Source organism: Mobula birostris, chromosome 9 (genome assembly GCF_030028105.1).
Source record: "Mobula birostris isolate sMobBir1 chromosome 9, sMobBir1.hap1, whole genome shotgun sequence".
NCBI lineage: Eukaryota > Metazoa > Chordata > Chondrichthyes > Myliobatiformes > Myliobatidae > Mobula > Mobula birostris.
In genome coordinates this window covers 75,352,238-75,369,103 of record NC_092378.1, presented here as the reverse complement: position 1 = coordinate 75,369,103, position 16,866 = coordinate 75,352,238, and the positions used below count along the sequence as shown (strand labels likewise).

Below are 16,866 nucleotides of genomic sequence, written 5' to 3'. Positions count from 1 at the left end.
GTCATGAAGAGAGCTTTTGGTACATTGGCCTTTATAAATCAAAGTATTGAGTATAAGAGTTGGAATGTTTTGAGGTTGTATAAGACGTTGGTGAGGCCGAATTTGGAGTATTGTGTCCAGTTTTGGTCACCAAATTACAGGGAGGATATTAAGGTTGAAAGAGTGCAGAGAAGGTTTACAAGGATATTGCTGGGACTTGAGAAACTGAGTTACAGAGAAAGGTTGAATAGGTTAGGACTTTATTCCCTGGAGCGTAGAAGAACGAGGGGAGATTTGATAGAAGTACAGCTGTCCCCCATTTTCCGAACGTTCGCTTTACGGCACCTCACTGTTACAAAAGACCTACATTAGTTACTCGTTTTCGCTAACAGAAGGTGTTTTCACTGTTACAAAAAAAGGCAGCGCGCACCCTGAGCAGCCAAGGTCCTCCCCCGGAACTGCATTCTAGCCGACATTGCTTAAACACGTGCTTTATCTCAATTTATTTTGTGCATCCATTAGCAAGATGAGTTCTAAGGTATCAGAAAAGCCTAAAAGAGCTCGTAAGGGTGTTACACTTAGCGTAAAACTAGACATAGGTGTTTCGATCGTGGTGAACGAAGTCAGGACATTGTCCGCACGTTGAACTTGCCTGCGTCCACCATTCGCACTATTTATACGCAGAGAGAAAGAATTTTGAAAGCTGCCAATGTTACTGTTGGTTCTGCTCTTAGCAAAGTGGTCTCTGTTAGTCGGCATCCAATAATGGATAAAGTGGAAAGTCTATTGCTTGAGTGGATTGATGGGTGTGCAAAGTGTGGTGTTCCGTTAAGTTTTCTTATACTTATGGAGAAATCAGTCAGTCTTTTTAATAAGCTGAAACAGAAAGCACTGGACGATGATTATGAAAGTGTTGCGAAAGTGGAATTTAATGGTAGTCATGGGTGGTTTGATGAGTTTCTGAGGCAAGGGCAGCTTCATAGTTTAAGCAGTGGTCCCCAACCTCCGGGCAGCGGACTGATACATTGCTGTGAAGAATGCAGCAGTAATCGGAATGCACCCAGCACATCTTTAAGAAAAAAGCGAAATAAACAAGCTAATTAATTAGGTGCCACCTGGCATGTAGATGTCGGCCCAGAACAGACGCGATTGTCGATTGCGTCAGGTAGTTATTCATATAAGCAAGTGTTTAACTGTGACGAAACTGCAATTTATTGGAGTCTTCCCGATTCCGGTAAGTGAAACTACACTGTACATACATTATTTCTACTTTATATCGGCTGTGTATTTTTGTGTTATTTGGTATGATTTGGCAGCTTCATAGCTTAAAGGTTACTGAAGAGAGTGTTTCTGCCAAGAGCGCTTCCACGAGATTTTCGCTGCACTAGACAGTGCTGCAGAAAAGTATTTCTACTTTATATAGGCTGTGTATTCCTGCTTTTACTATATGTTACTGTTATTTTAGGTTTTATGTGTTATTTGGCATGATTTTGTAGGTTATTTTTTGGGTCTGGGAACGCTCAAAATCTTTCCCATATTAATAAATGGTAATTGCTTATTCACTTTACGACATTCCAGTTTACGAACCATTTCATAGGAACTCTCTACCTTCGGATGGCGGGGGAAACCTGTATATAAAATTATGATGGGTATCGATAGAGTGAATGCAAGCAGGCTTTTTCCACTGAGGCTAGGGGAGAAAAAAAACAAGAGGACATGGGTTAAGGGTGAAGGGGGAAATGTTTAAAGGGAACATTAGGAGGGGCTTCTTCACACAGAGAGTGGTGGGAGTGTGGAATGAGCTGCCAGAGGAAGTGGTAAATGCAGGCTCACTTTTAACATTTAAGAAAATCTTGGACAGATGCATGGATGAGAGGTGTATGGAGGGATATGGTCCAGGTGCAGATCAGTGGGACTAGGCAGAAAAGTGGTTTGGCACAGCCAAGAAGGGCCAAAAGGCCTGTTTCTGTGCTGTAATGTTCTATGGTTCTAACTTGTATTCCTACCTTCTACATTCATATCCAAACATCACAAACATCAAGGATGCCAGCACTGGTCCTGCATAAGAGACCCAAGAATTCTCTTGGATTCTTAATGTTATAAATGTTCTGCTCATGGGGAGTTGGGGGAATGAACTATTTCACTGCCAGATTCTGGGACAAAGTTACTTCTCTCTAAAAGGTTGTGCTACAATGATTTGCTTCCCAGGGCTGATGAAGTGGAGCTGAAGACCACAGAAGCAAAGAGAAAAGTGAAAAACGACTTGCACTTTGCCTTGGAAACAATGATCCAGCATGTTACCATTATAGAGGTGAGGATCTTAAAATCCATTTAGGTGGTAAGAAAAATGTGTATGAGAAAGGTCTGTAATTTATACCTCTAAACCAAGTCATGGCCTTTTCAATTATGTCAATTAATTTCAGCTGACTGGGCTGGAACCATTTGAATGGCTGTGGGTGACCAGACTGGTATACAATATTATAGAAACTATAAATAGGGTAGGTGATAAGAATTTTTTTCCTTTTCTGCTAGTATTTAAAGCAAAGGGGAGACAGACACCATAGCGTGTTCCATAGAGATCTCAAAGAGTGTTGATTTCGGAAGACGGGTCTGTGACAAATTTTCTATACTAGTTTTTGAGAGGACAATGTCAGAGTATTTGTGCATTTGGTAAAAGACCATATAGGGACAGAGATTGGCGTGCATTTTAAAGGTCCTTTCCAAATTACAGATGTAAAAGGAGGGCTTAATTCCTTGTGCTTAACTTATTACAGCATATTGTAATTCTAAGGCCTTCCCTGCAGGATGGATTATTTTATTTTTGTTTAGAGATGCTGCACAGTAACAGGTCCTTTCGGCCTGGCAAGCCCATGCCAAACAATTAACCTTCTAACCCATGTGTTTTCGTGATGTGGGAGAAAACTGGAGCACCACAGGGAGAATGTACAAACTCTTTATCAACAGTGATGGGAATTGACCCCGGGTCACTGATGTGTACATATTTGTGGTGAATGTAAGAAAAGAGGATAGGTCAATTAAATGTGTAAATGGATGGTATGGGAGGGAGAGCTTTAGATTTTGGGATCTCTGGGATTGTTTCTGGGGAAGGTGGATGTGTACAAAAAATGCTGGACCTTGGACACAATGGATATGTAGATAATGGAGGAGCATGAATCAAGTGTGGGCAGAAGAGAATTCATTGGTTTAATTCTGCATTGTTTCAGTGAAGACACTGTGGGCTACAGGGCTTGTTTCTGTGCTGTATTGTTCAGTTCCGACACCTCATAAGGCTGTATTTGGGGTGCATTCAATAAACAGCTGTACCTGGAAGGGATGGTTTGAAATTGCTAGAATAAATAAAAGGACAATGATATTTTTAAAATCTCTAGTTTTTGCGTACCCAGCAACAGAACTAAAGTGATAGTGATGTGCACCTCCTTCCAGTGCATGGCAATCCAGTCGTTTCATGGTTTTGTGAACTAATGACTAGCGTTATGCTCCATGTTTTTTTTTTTATCATGCGGCATCTTTGATGGGACTGATTTTGTGTTCTCAATAGTGATTTCACATGATAGCCACTGAATAATATTGCCATAACTTGGGCTACTTATCCATCTACAGACATATTACACATGCTATTCTGCTGGCCATTTTTCTACTGGGTTTAAGAACTTCCCAGCTTGCGTGCAAGTCACTTGTGCTCACCAGTTAGCAGAGTCAGGGCACTCCACTGGTCAAACTTGATACTGCGATTAGAATCTGAAATGCATTGGGTGGGTGTTTGTCTACAGGTGACTTTGGTTTCCTATGGCTTTAAACTTTGGGCCATGACTGTTCCTGATTTAAAGGTGAGATATTCATTTGCAATGCTTTCCTTTAAGGATTCACTTTTTAAAAAGTGTTTTGTTTCATTTAGAATTACCTTGAAGATTATCAAAGATGTGCTGCAAGAGACCATGAAGAACTCTTGAAAGAAGACTTTTTAAAGGATCTTCAGTGCATAACTGAATCATGTAAAGAGAAGAGTAATTCTCTGTGAGCTTTGGCCAGTTAACATTGTACAGTTTTTATTAAGAAATAAATTCACATTGTTGCAGTTGTAGGTTGTCTTCTGGCTGGTCAAAGAATTGTTAGACGCAGTAGAAAGTACATACTAATCTAACTTCTAAATAAGAAATGTATTCCCAAGCTTATCAGCAAAATTATTCAAGTAAATCCATAGGATATCCTGCAAAAAGAGCTTTGTAGCCTAGACTGTTTATTCTATTCAAGTTCCTATTGATCCATGAGGTGCAAGACAGGAATAAGCACACAGAATATGTTAAAAATTATTGTCGTAAAATTCATAATAAACTAGCATCAGATGAAATGCACTCATTCAAAATTCTGTCTCTTGTTTACAGCTTATTTTAAGAACTTTTATCATTAAAATAGAATTAAATGCTGGAAACCCATTGGGCGACAACTGCGCAGAGAAAAATTTTCCATTTCAGTCAATCTGTCATCACGACTAAAGTTACAAATCAAATCCATTCATAGAGAAGTGGCGAGAACAAAGGGAATGCTTTTGAGTTTGGACTGTGCCCAATCGGTAAACGGGATTCATTAGAAAAAGTGAATAAAAATAAGGCAGGTGCAAGTGGAGTCAGTGTTAAAGTGGAGAGGCTGTGGCTCATCAGGCTTGGGCGAGGTAAGTATCTGGTAAGTTTCTAATTTTTTATTCATTCCTCTTCTGTTAGGGCACAGTTAGTGCAGTGAGAATGATCAGATCCATGGCATCCTAAAGGGGGAGGATGAGCAGCGAGAGGTTTAGGTACATATTGGCACCGATGACATAGGTAGGAAAGGTGAGGAGGTCTTGAAGAGAGATTTTAGGGAGCGAGGTAGAAAGCTGAAAAACTTCCAGGGTAATCACTGGATTGCTGCCTGTATCACATGCCAGTAAGGGTAAGAATAGGAGCATTTGGCAGGGGTCAGATTTCAGGATGATTGGGACCCCTTCTGGGAAAGGTACAACCTATACCAAAGGGATGGGTTACACCTGAACCCGAGGGGGACCAATGCCCTTGCGGGCACGTTTGCTAGAGCTGTTCCTGAGGATTTAAACTAATTTGGCAGGGGGATGGGAATCGGACATATAGTACCGAAGCTGGGGTAGTTGGTTTACAACAGAGGCAGTGTGCTTTGAGATTGCTAGCAAGGACAGGCTAATGATGGGGCAAAATTGCAGTCAACAGGGTGAATTACAATGGAAAAGGGGGACAAAATCAAGAAGGGTGATGAATACAGGACTGAAGTTATATTTGAATGTATGCAGTATACAGAATAACTAGGTGAACTTGTAGCAGAGCTACAGATTGGCATGTATGACATCGTGGGCATCACTGAATTGTAACTGAAAGAAGATTTATAGCTGGGAGCTTAACATCTAAGAATACACATTGTATCTAAAGGACAGGCAGGTGGGGTGGCTCTTTTGGTAAAGAAAAAATGAAATCAAATCCTTGGAAAGAGGTGACATGGGCTCGGAAGCTATAGAATGATGGGTAGGACTATGAAACTGCAGGGGTAAAAAGACTGCTAGGATTTATATACAGGCCTCCAAACAGTAGCCAGGATATTGGCTACAAATTGCAATGAAAGATGGAAAAGGCAGGTAAAAAGGGCAATGTTATGATAGCCATGGGGTTTTCAATATGCAGGTAGATTGGAAAAATCAGGTTGGTACTGGATCCCAGGATTGGTAATTTGTGGAATGCCTACAAGATGGCTTTTTAGAGCAGCTTGTGGTTGAGCCCACTAAGAAATCAGCTATTCTGGGTTGGGATTTGTGAAATAAGCTAGATTTGATAAAAGATCTTAAGTTAAAGGATTCTTTAGGCGGAAGTGATCGTAATTTGATAGAATTCACCCTGAAATTTGAGAGGGAGAGGCTTAAGTCAGATGTATCAGTATTACAGTGGAGTAAAGGGAATTACAGAGGCTTTGGAGAATTGGTTGATGTGTACTTGGATTTTCAGAAAGTCTTTGACAAGGTGCCACACATGAGATTGCTTTACAATCTGTGAGCCCATGGTATTACAGGAAAAATTCTAGCATTGATAAAGTAGTGGCTGATTGGCAGGAGGCAAAGAGTAAGAATAAAGGGAGACTTTTCTAACTGGCTGCCGATGAGTAGTGGTGTTCCACAAGGGTCTGTGTTGGCGCCAGTTCTTTGTTATATGTCAGTGATTTGGATGATGGAGTTGATAGCTTTGTTGCAGAGTTTGTAGTTGATATGACGATAGGTTGAGGGGTAGGTAGTTTTGAGGAAGTAGAGAGGTTACAGAAGGATTTGCACAGGTTAGGAAAATGCGCAAAGAAATGACAGATGGAATACAGTGTCGGGAAGTGTATTGTTATGCACTTTGGTAGAAGAAATGAAAGGGTTGGCTATTTTCTAAATGGAGAGAAAATACAAAAAACCTGGAATTCAGGAGAATGAGGAGAGACATCGAATAGTGAAAGGGCTTGATTGGAGTTGATTTGGAGAGGATGTTTCTTATAGTGGGAGAGTCTTAAGACCAGAGGACAGTCTCAGAATGGAGGGGAGGGGAGTCCTTTTAGAATGGAGATGAGGAATTTCTTTAGCCAGAGGGTGGTTCTTTGCCACAGGCAGCTGTAGAAATCAAGTCTTTATGTACATTTAAGGCAGAGGTTGATAGATTCTTGACTGGTCAGGGCATGAAGGGATACAGGGAGAAGGCAGAAGACTGGGGCTGAGAGGAAAATTGGATCAGCCATGATAAGACCATAAGATATAGAAGCAGAATTTGGCCATTTTGTCCAAGTCTCCCCTGCCATTTCGTTATGGCTGATTCAATTTTCCTCTCAACCTGCTCCCTTTACTACTCTACTCTAGTACCCTACTCTACTAAACAGGTACAACAGCTCACTCATACCTCAAGAGGCAAGAATCAACTAAAAAATCACTAAAAGCACCTTTTCTGAGGTAAATTGTGTTAAATTATCACAGCAAAGAGGGTGCAACCAATGGTAAGGGAAGTTTGGGGGACGAATTGGGCCAATGTATTGCAGAATCAATGCAAATGGAGTGAGCCATTCGGAGAGGAGAAGTTAGGGCAGAAGGAGATTCAATGTCCGTACAACTGGACCAGTTGCAAGGTTGGGATCTCCCTGGGCACCAAGAGAAGCTGGGGCTGGGGCAGGGGAGTTCTGATGCCCATAGGACTGGGCCAGGTGTGAGGTCGGTTTGCTTTGGGTGCCAAGCTGATTTGAAGAGCTTAAGTGCAGCTTCAGGCCGTGCGGTGGATTTCTGGGCCTGGAGTGAGTCGCTGGGTGGTGTGGTCTAGGCCCTGAGGCCTTCGCAGCAGCTGGGTCCTAGTGCGAGGTACGATCTGCTATTCAGATAATTTAAACACTGTCCCAGATCAGAGGAGAGCTGATTTTGCTCACTGTGCATGATGTTCACTCCTCACTCCAGGGCACCTGAACCTTCCACTGTTGTGGTTCCCAGGTACAATGCAAGGTAAGATCTGTTGTCTGGTCAATTTAAATGCCAGCCCAGGTAATCTGAAAAGACGAGGTGTCAGGATCCAAGGCGAGAACCAATTTCACTCACTCTTCATGATGGTCACTCCTCTTTCCATGGTGCTGAGGCTATGGAGACTACTCTGGCTGCTGTGCTCCATGCCTGCTAATTTGATGAACTGATAAGCAAGGCTTGGGCCTATTCTGGGCTGTTCCAGGGTATGAATCTGAAGTCTCAATTTGGTTTGGAATGTTGTTGCTTGCTTCAATTGTTTGCATGATTTGTTTTTATTTTGCCTTTCTCTTAAGCATTGTGTGTTGGTCTTTTATTTATTTACTTTTTAAAATTGGGTTCTTTCAGGTTTCTTGTTTTGTGGCTACCTTTAAGCAAGCAAATCTCAAGGTTGTTTAATTTATACATTCTTTGATAATAAACACACTTTGAATGCGAGAGGAACTGGCCAAAATTAATTGGAAGGGAACTCCAGCAGGGATGATGGCAGGCTGCGATGGGTGGACTTTCCAGGAGCAATTCAGAAAGTGCAGGATAGATGCATCCCAAAGAAGTAGCATTTTTGTGATGGAACTGTGACTGACAAGGGAAGTCAAAACCAACATATAAGCCAAAGAGAGGGCATATAATTGACTAAAAATTAGTGGGAAGTTAGAGGATTGGGAAGCTTTTAAAAACCAACAGAAGGCAACTAACCTCCTAGAGGACCACACCCTGTGGTTATGTTGGCTGGAGTAAAGGCCTTGTGCTTTGACTTTTGATAGGGATATCCATGCCAACAGGTTGAAGGGTAGAGGCCAGATTAAGAGTGGTCCACCGGTCTTCCAGGTTCAGGGATTCAGCTGAGGGCTAACAACTCTAATGAAGAATCCTATATCTGTGTGTGATAGTATTCCTAAGTCTCCACCCAGGACTGATAGTAGTGACAACAGAGAGAACGCTATTGGCACGATGAAGGAAGCCCTGAATGCTGCCAAGATCAAGACCAAAATTGTTTTTTTTAAATGTACAAGCCACATACACAACTGGCAAGCTAGCAGAAATAACTAGAAATGTGTTACAACCTTCCTATACTGATCATCAATGAAAGCAGATGAACAGGTTCTGGGAGACTAAACGCAGCAGCTAGTGGAAACAGTTTTATACTCGGGAAGGGAAGGTGGTCAGCGACATGATGGTGTTGCTGTCATTTTGAAGAAAGGCATTGAGAAATGCTTGCTGGAGTGGAAACCAATCAACAGTAGACTGAAGTTTCTGGCATTGAAATAGGCTGCGGTGGATAAGTTAAGATCAGAGGTGAGGACCGACAACAACCCACTCGCCCATATCCTGACCTCAGTGAAATTGGATGGTACAAGTCATCGCTGGTTGGCGACGTCTGCTTATGATTTCAGCCTTCAATATCAGCCGGGTAGTCAGAACACTGATGCGGATGCATTGTGCTGATGTTCACGTGAGATGCTGGATATGGCCAGAGAGTGGGAGAGCGTTCCTGCCTCTAATGTTAAAGCAATGTGTCACTTTTCCACACTGGGGAAATCAGAGGGAAAGTTATAGCCTGATAGAGTTGTGGATCATTTGGGAGCTAATAGTCATGCCATTGCACAAGCTTATTGAAACTTGACTGCTCTGGATATGAAGCAGTTGGTCACCTTGAGCCCTGTGGAATTTGCAGCAGCCCAGCGAGATGGCCCTTGTAAGTGCCATTTGATCATCTTGTCAAAGAGGATATGGCCCAAGCTGAGCAGACAAAACCCCCTACCAGACCCCTAATGATGAAGGAAGGAAACAAACTAGAGTTGGGGGACAAGGTTTTATACTGTCTCCTCCAGACAGGTGTCAGTGTTCCCAGTTTATTTTGCCAGAAAATTGTACTAAAGTCACCAGCATGATTCCTCTAGTTTTTTGGAGTTTGACAAGATCTACGGATTGGTCTGAATTTGGTTCTGTTGGCCTCAAATAAAGCTTGGGGTTGAAAAGGACTGTCAGTCATGTATACAATGTATTTGGATGAAGACGCTGCCAATGAGAGTTGGTCCATTATCTCATTTACAGAGCAGAGGACCACTTGAGTTAGTGTGCAAACACAAGGAAATCTGCAGATGCTGGAATTTCAAGCAACACACATAAAAGTTGCTGGTGAACGCAGCAGGTCAGGCAGCATCTCTAGGAAGAGGTACAGTCGACGTTTTGGGCCGAGGCCCTTCATCAGGACTAACTTGAGTTAGTGTGCATGGATTTCCTCTCCACCTGCCTGATTCCCAAAACGATGTGAATATCTTGTTCATCACAGATCACTACACCAGATATGCTCAAGCCCACCTGAAGGATCAGAGAGCATATCCAGTTGCCAAAGTGTTATGGGAGATGTACTTTGTTCATTATGTCCTCCTAAGAATGACCCACAATGATCAGGAAAGAGATTTTGAGCATCAGCTCATACATGAGTTACTGAACATACTTGGAGTCGAAGTCAAGGACCATGTCATATCACCCTCAGGATGATCCTCAGCCTGTAAAGGTTCAACCGGACATTGCTAGACATGCTTGGAACACTGGATGCCAACAAAAAGAACAAGTGGAGCCAGCATATTGGGCATGACACACTGCTACAGCTGTACACAGAATGAAGCTACCGGCTACTCACCATACTATTTGGTGTTTGGATGCAAAGCAAGATTACTGGTAGATCTGTTTTGAAACTGGTGGTGAAAACTTGCCACAGAAGGCATATAACCATTACAGCATGGAAACAGGCCATCTCAGCCCTTCTAGTCCGTGCCGAACTCTTACTCTCACCTAGTCCCACCGACCTGCACTCAGCCCATAACCTCCATTCCTTTCCTGTCCTATAGCTGTCCAATTTAACTTCAAATGACCACATCAAACCTGCCTCAACCACTTCTGTTGGAAGCTCGTTCCACACTCTCTGAGTAAAGAAGTTTTCCCTCATGTTACCCCTAAACTTTTGCCCTTTAACTCTCAACTCATTTCCTCTTGTTTGAATCTCCCCCATTCTCAATGGAAAAAGCCTATCCACGTCAACTCTATCAATCCCCCTCATAATTTTAAACACCTCTATCAAGTCCTCCCTCAACCTTCTACATTCCAGAGAATAAAGACCCAACTTGTTTAACCTTTCCCTGTAACTCAGGTGATGAAACCCAGGTAACATTCTAGTAAATCTTCTCTCTACTCTCTCTATTTTGTTGACATCTTTCCTATAATTCAGTGACCAAAACTGTACACAATACTCCAAATTTGGCCTCACCAATGCCTTGTAACAATTTCAACATTACATCCCAACTCCTGTACTCAATTGTCTGATTTATAAAGGCCAGCGTACCAAAAGCTTTCTTCACCACCAAGTATCTCAAGTATGTGTCCGACACGAGGAAAGATCTGCAAAAATCTGAGGTTGCAGCTGTTTCTGCTAACAATCAAAATCAAGGAAACAAATGATCAAAAGATTCGGTTCTCTCAACTGATGCCTGGAGGTAGTTTTAATAAGAAATCTGGGGCTACCAGGGAAGCATAAGTTGGCCGACCATTGGGTTCCTATGCCTTACATGGTGGAGATCCAGATGCCAAATTTGCCAGTTTTGTGGTGAAGCCAGAGGATGGAAATGGCCCTGTCTAAATTCTCCATCAAAATCACATTTTACCCCTAGGACAGGAAGTGCATGTTGACCTAGAGCCTGACACAGACCCAGAACTCTGCACAGAAGGAGGAGAACAAAAAGCCAACAAGCTGACAATAGTGTGATTTCGGTGAATACTGTAGAATCAGGGGATGAGAAAATGAGTGTGTGGTATGCTTTACCTTATGCAAACTCCCCAAGAATTGATGAAGGGATGTTTGAATCTCTCAGCCCCGACTCAGATATAGTGGGAAAGACTACCATGGGACACAGCCTCAAGATTTGGGGGAATAAATTTAGGATGGAGGTTATGAGGAACTGCTTTTCCCAAAGAATGGTGAATCTGTGCAATTCCCTGCCTAATGAAGATGTGGAGACCACCTCAGTAAATATATTTAAGACAAGGTTAGATAGATTTTTGCATAGTAGGAGAATTAAGGGTTATGGAGAAAAGGCAGGTAGGTGGAGATGAGTCCATGGCAGATCGACCATGTTCTTATTGAAAGGCAGAACAGGCTGCACAGGTCAGATGTCCTACTCCTGCTCCTATTTCTTATGTTCTTATGTCAGGCAGTGAGGGGAAACTGGGCTCCAATACAGTTGGGGATAAAGTTGAGTTCAGTCAGGTGGCAGGGAGACCTGAATCACCAGAAGGTATGAGTGATAGACAGGTAAAGGCATCACCTAATATGCAGGAATGGTAACAAGGGGTGGCTGAAACTGAATAAGCTGAAGATGACATAAGGAAACCCCCTGACAGTCTGGCGTATGATGCACCAGGGAAACAAAGTATTACATCCATCCCAATAGTGAGATATGTTATCTTCCTTTTACAAATGGATTGGGGATCCTGAAATCACCAAGTACATTTGAACACTGTTATTAATAATAGTTTAATAAGTTCCAAGGTCATGTGGACATGACAGTTTTCGTGGAGGGAGAATGTAATACCCTGGGTAAGATTTCTACTGCTATGTTAGGATTTATTTTTTATTTTAGCAGTTTTCTGTAAAAGCAGTGTGTGCTAGTAAGGGTGTTTTGGCTTTGGCTAAAGATGAGGAGCCATGTTGACCAACTTTGGGTTAGAGTTAAATGAGGAAATCTGAAGATGCTGGAATTTAAAGTAACACACATGAAAATTGCTGGTGAATGCAACAGGCCAGGCAGCATCTATAGGAAGAGGTACAGTTGACGTTTCAGGCTGAGACCCTTCATCAGGACTAACTCCCAGTTAGAAGGGTCTCGGCCCGAAACGTCGACTGTACCTCTTCCTATAGATGCTGCCTGGCCTGCTGCATTTACCAGCAATTTTTATATAGTGTTAGGATTAGGTTGAGATTATTCGGGCAGTGGGCGAATCAGTTCTCTTGTGCTTTTTGATCTCGTCACTTGAGATTCAGTGTCACGCAACCCTGCCAATTTCATCTGGCCCACGCCTTCAGTCCAACACTTGCCTTTCTTGGATCTTGCCCCTCCTGACACAGGTCATCGGGTTTGTGGGGGTGTGGCCAGGGTTAATCGGAGTGTGCCTGGGGTTAGTGGGGCTGTGCCCCCTTGGGCCGCAGGATTAGGTTTGAGGGTAGGGCTGGCAGATGTATATGTTGGGTTGGGAGAGATCAGGTTGTGGAGTTTTGTGGGGTGAGCATGTAGGGCTCTGGTGGAAAGGGTAGTGTAGTGGCTGCGGGTTTGTGGGGGTGTAGCCAGGGTTAATTGTGGTGAGCCTCAGCTTAGTGGGGGTGTGTGCCCCTTTGAGCCTTAGATTAAGGTTTCAGGGTAGGAATGGCAGATGTATGTGTGGGGATGGGAGAGGTAAGGTTGTGGAGATTTGTGTGGTGAGTGATGAGGTGCTATGGCAGATAGGGTAGTGTAGTGGAGCCAGTTTAATCTGGTCCATGCCTTTCCGACACCACTTGGTTTAACGAACCAGGTGTGCACTGGGACACATCATCAGTAATGCAACACCAGGTCATTGGGTGTTTCAGGTCTTTAATCCGCCTCCCTCTGCTAGAAATGGTTAAAACTAGTGTATAATAGGATACTTGCCCATTCTGGAGCAGCTAGGCTTAAGACTGCTGATGTGTGTCGAGAATAACCTTGGATGATAAGTTCAGTACCAGGAACACCAATTAATAAGATACCAGGCACCTGGATGCCTGCTAACAGGGAACAAAGAGGACTGTTAATCTCATGCTAAGAGAATAATTGACATGTTTTTTGAACGTTTGATCTTGTACTGACCGTGGAATGCCAAACAAAGTTATGTGAAGTTGTTTGTCTTGCTGTATAAATATGAGTTCTGTATAACCTAGAACTCAGGGTTCTGGTGGCGCTGGAGACTGCTGCAGACTTTCCATGATATCGTGTTAATAAACTCTTAAAACGAAACTTGAAGCTACTCTGGTGTTCTTAGTGTTTCCACGACAGAATATGGCGATGAGGATGGGATCTCCATTGAGCGAGATCCGAAGAAAGGCTAACTAAGGGGGTCGAGTTAAACAAGGAACTGCCCCAGGTGAAATAGGGGTAGAGTCCGGATTAAAACAAGGGACTGCCCTAGCTGAAAGGGGGGTAGTGCCCAAATGGAACTGCTCTAGCTGAAAGGGGGTAGTTGCCAGAGACACCCCTGGGAGGAGGGAATGTAATCGGTAGCCTAGCGTCCGGCCGGTGACTCAGAGTAAGCCAAGACGCCTGCACAGCTGAGGCTGGAAGAAGACCTAAGAAGGAAACAAGCCAGGGCTGCGAGGAAAAAAAGAGAAGGAAAAGAAAAACATAGCTACGGGGAAAAAAGTAAGAGGAGACTTCAAGGTTTGTAGATGAAGATTCAGTGAGCACTCATTGTGTACAGAGCGTGGATAAAGAAACTTTGTGCTGTCTTAACTGAAATTAAAATCCTAAACCGGAAAAACGGGAAATGCCAGCAGTTTTTGGCTAGCGCTGATCCTGCTAATAAACCAAAGAGTTCCAGAGGTAAGATGAAGGCTTTGAACACTCAACTGCAGGTAGGAAAAAGACCACCAAAAAGATTAAGAAGATAAAACTGCACCACCAGCAAATAGGAGACCTCTTAGTCCTGCCTGGATCCCCGGCAGATATGGTGATCAGGGAGACCGGAGATGATCATTATGCAGTAATGTTCAGTAGTGATTTGTATGAGTGGTCACATGGGGTTGGCCGAATGGGGAAAGTTTTAATTTGAGACTAATCCAGCACTGGGAGGACACCACCCGAAATGGGGACGGCACCCAAATTAGGATGCTGATTACATGTAAAGACGTTTTAAACGATGTAAGAAGGTGGCTAAAAGACACCAGCCTCCAAAGAAAAAGGAGGTTAAGCAGCCTGAAACAGCGAAGGCTGGGGTTGAAACGAAACCTGACACAGGAATTTATCCCCAACTCCCCGTTGGCACCCAATAGTAAAATAGACTATTTAATAATGACGACGACTGCCTTGGGACGACCCGCACCCAGTCACAACCCCCATGCCAGAAGTTCAAGCACCTGACACCCCCAGGGGAGCAGACAGCACTGTAACAAGAGAAGGGTCCTAGGACAGAGGAATTGAAGCTGAGGGAGCTGAAGGAAGTGTTAGCAGTACTAAAGATGACTCAAAACAAAACACCCGTAAAGGCAGACAAAAAAAAGGGGTGGGAAAAGAGAAAAAGAGAATGGAGGATAAGCTTTTATCAGACACCTTCATTATATGTAAAACAGCCCCGCTTCCCCGGCTGGGTCCGCAGACCCTTTGTAAATTAGGGGCAACGCTGCACTGTAAAGCTGAAGGTATATACATGGAGCTTCCTCAAATTAGGGACCCTCAAATGCTAAAATTAATGAATGGGCGAGAAAAGGACAGTTCAGAACCCATACTATACTGTTTGCAGCTGGATAGTAATCTCTGTGCTTGGCAAGTTCAGAGACTGTATGACACATTGATAAGACGAGCCAACCTCTACACGCAAAATCTGCAATACTTGATTAATCGCAGCCGAGAAAAGAAGAAGCTCCATTGCGAGGTCTATTAAACTTTACAAACTGACCCGCACTATGATCAGGCTGTACACCCTATCTAAACGGTAAAGCTGAAGGCAACACTGTATGTGTATTTTGGTCCTGAGGGATTAGGGCTCCTGATAGACCTAGTGAAAGATCAGGAAAAACAATTCTGACTAGGGGACTCCTCAATGCCTCACTTGACAGTGGTCATAAAACCACCAGTGAAGCCTAAAGATATCGAGGCGATGATAAAACGATTGGTGAAAGAAACCAAGGCTGTTTATACTATAACTCTGGCGGTACTGGGACAAGAAGCCCGAATAGAATTTTTTAAGGAAAAGGAGGGGAGAATTATGTTAAAGTCTGAGAGCTGGGAAACAACCTTCCAAGAGCAACAACCACCAGCAGAAGACCCTCTACTTCCCCCTAGAGCATTAGAGCGGCTACCAGGGAACCTATGGGCCCAACATAACAATCATGTGGGAAAGGCCCAAATAGCTCCGGAGCAGAAAGTTACTCTAAAAAGGAATGTGCCACTGCCCTGTATTAAACAGTACCGTATAGCTACTGAAGCTGAAGAAGGTGTCGCTCCAGTAATTGACTCATTATTGCAGCAAGGGGTGCTGGTGAAGACACAAAGCCTGTGTAACGGGCCGGAGAAATGAGTGACGTTTTGTGCAGGACATAAGAGATAGTCATCCCTATCACTCGGCTGGTGCCGGACACCAACATTATGCTTACTTCTACACCTGCGGGAGCTAGTACCTTTTCTGTAATCGATCGGTGCTCAGCATTTTTCTCCATACCTTTGCATGAGGATAGCCAATATTTATCTGCCTTTACTTATAAGAATCAATATACGTGTACACGTCTACCCCAGGGATATACCAAAAGCCCCGCAGTTTATGCTGCAGCAGTTAAAAATGATTTGGCCGAATGCCAGCTGACTGAATATTCCACGCTGATTCAGTATGCAGACAACATCCTGATAGCTTCTGCTACAGGGCCACAATGTCTGACAGATTCTTTAACACTCCTTGAACGTTTGGCGAGAAGGGGGCACAGGGTGTCTGTGTAGAAAATGCAGTTTTGCCAAGAGACCTTGGATTCAGTAAAGGTTGGCGAAGCTTGGGAAGGGATCGAATAAAATCAATAAAGAAGGTCCCAGTCTCCAAAACAAAAAATGACATTCTTTCTTTCCTGGACATGGTAGGGCACTGTCAACAGTAGATTCCTGAATACCGGGAGAGGGATGCAGTAATGTGTTCTGCTACATTGAAAACAGAACCCCTCATCCAGGAATGGACACCTGAAAGGGAGAAAGCCTTCCATGGCCTAAATGTAATGGTAGATAAATCTATTCCTATTGTATTGGATCACCGGTACTGTGATAGTACCCCATGCCATAATGCTACTGTTGAATTCAGCTGCTACTCAGCATTTTACTACAGCCAGGAGGACAGGTTATGAGGTGATTTTTCTCTCTTGATCCAGCTCTACATACAAAAGATCTCCAGCTATTAATCCAGCTACTTTTGTTCCGTTACCATCTGCACAGTATGATGGGGATGACCACGACTCTTTGCTCACAGTGGAAACCACTACTACTCCCCCACCAGATCTGAGAAGTGAGCCTATTGATACCCCTGATTTAATCATTTTCACAGTTGGTTCTTTGCACTGCCCAAGAGATGATCTGTTGCCGGCA

The 16,866-nt window shown here is 43.4% G+C and overlaps 1 protein-coding gene across 2 annotated transcripts in view; it reads left to right on the top strand.

Moving 5' to 3' along the window:
* The window catches only part of ndc80 (NDC80 kinetochore complex component), a 127,948-nt gene extending 123,585 nt beyond the window's left edge, over window positions 1-4,363 (top strand). For both annotated transcript variants that reach the window (XM_072268277.1, XM_072268278.1), the window contains exons 16-17: window positions 2,188-2,290; window positions 3,896-4,363. In XM_072268277.1, the coding sequence (XP_072124378.1) occupies window positions 2,188-2,290; window positions 3,896-4,018 (226 nt within the window). In that variant the 3' untranslated portion in view covers window positions 4,019-4,363. The remainder of the gene's footprint in view (window positions 1-2,187; window positions 2,291-3,895) is intronic.
* The last annotated feature ends 12,503 nt before the right edge of the window (window positions 4,364-16,866 follow it).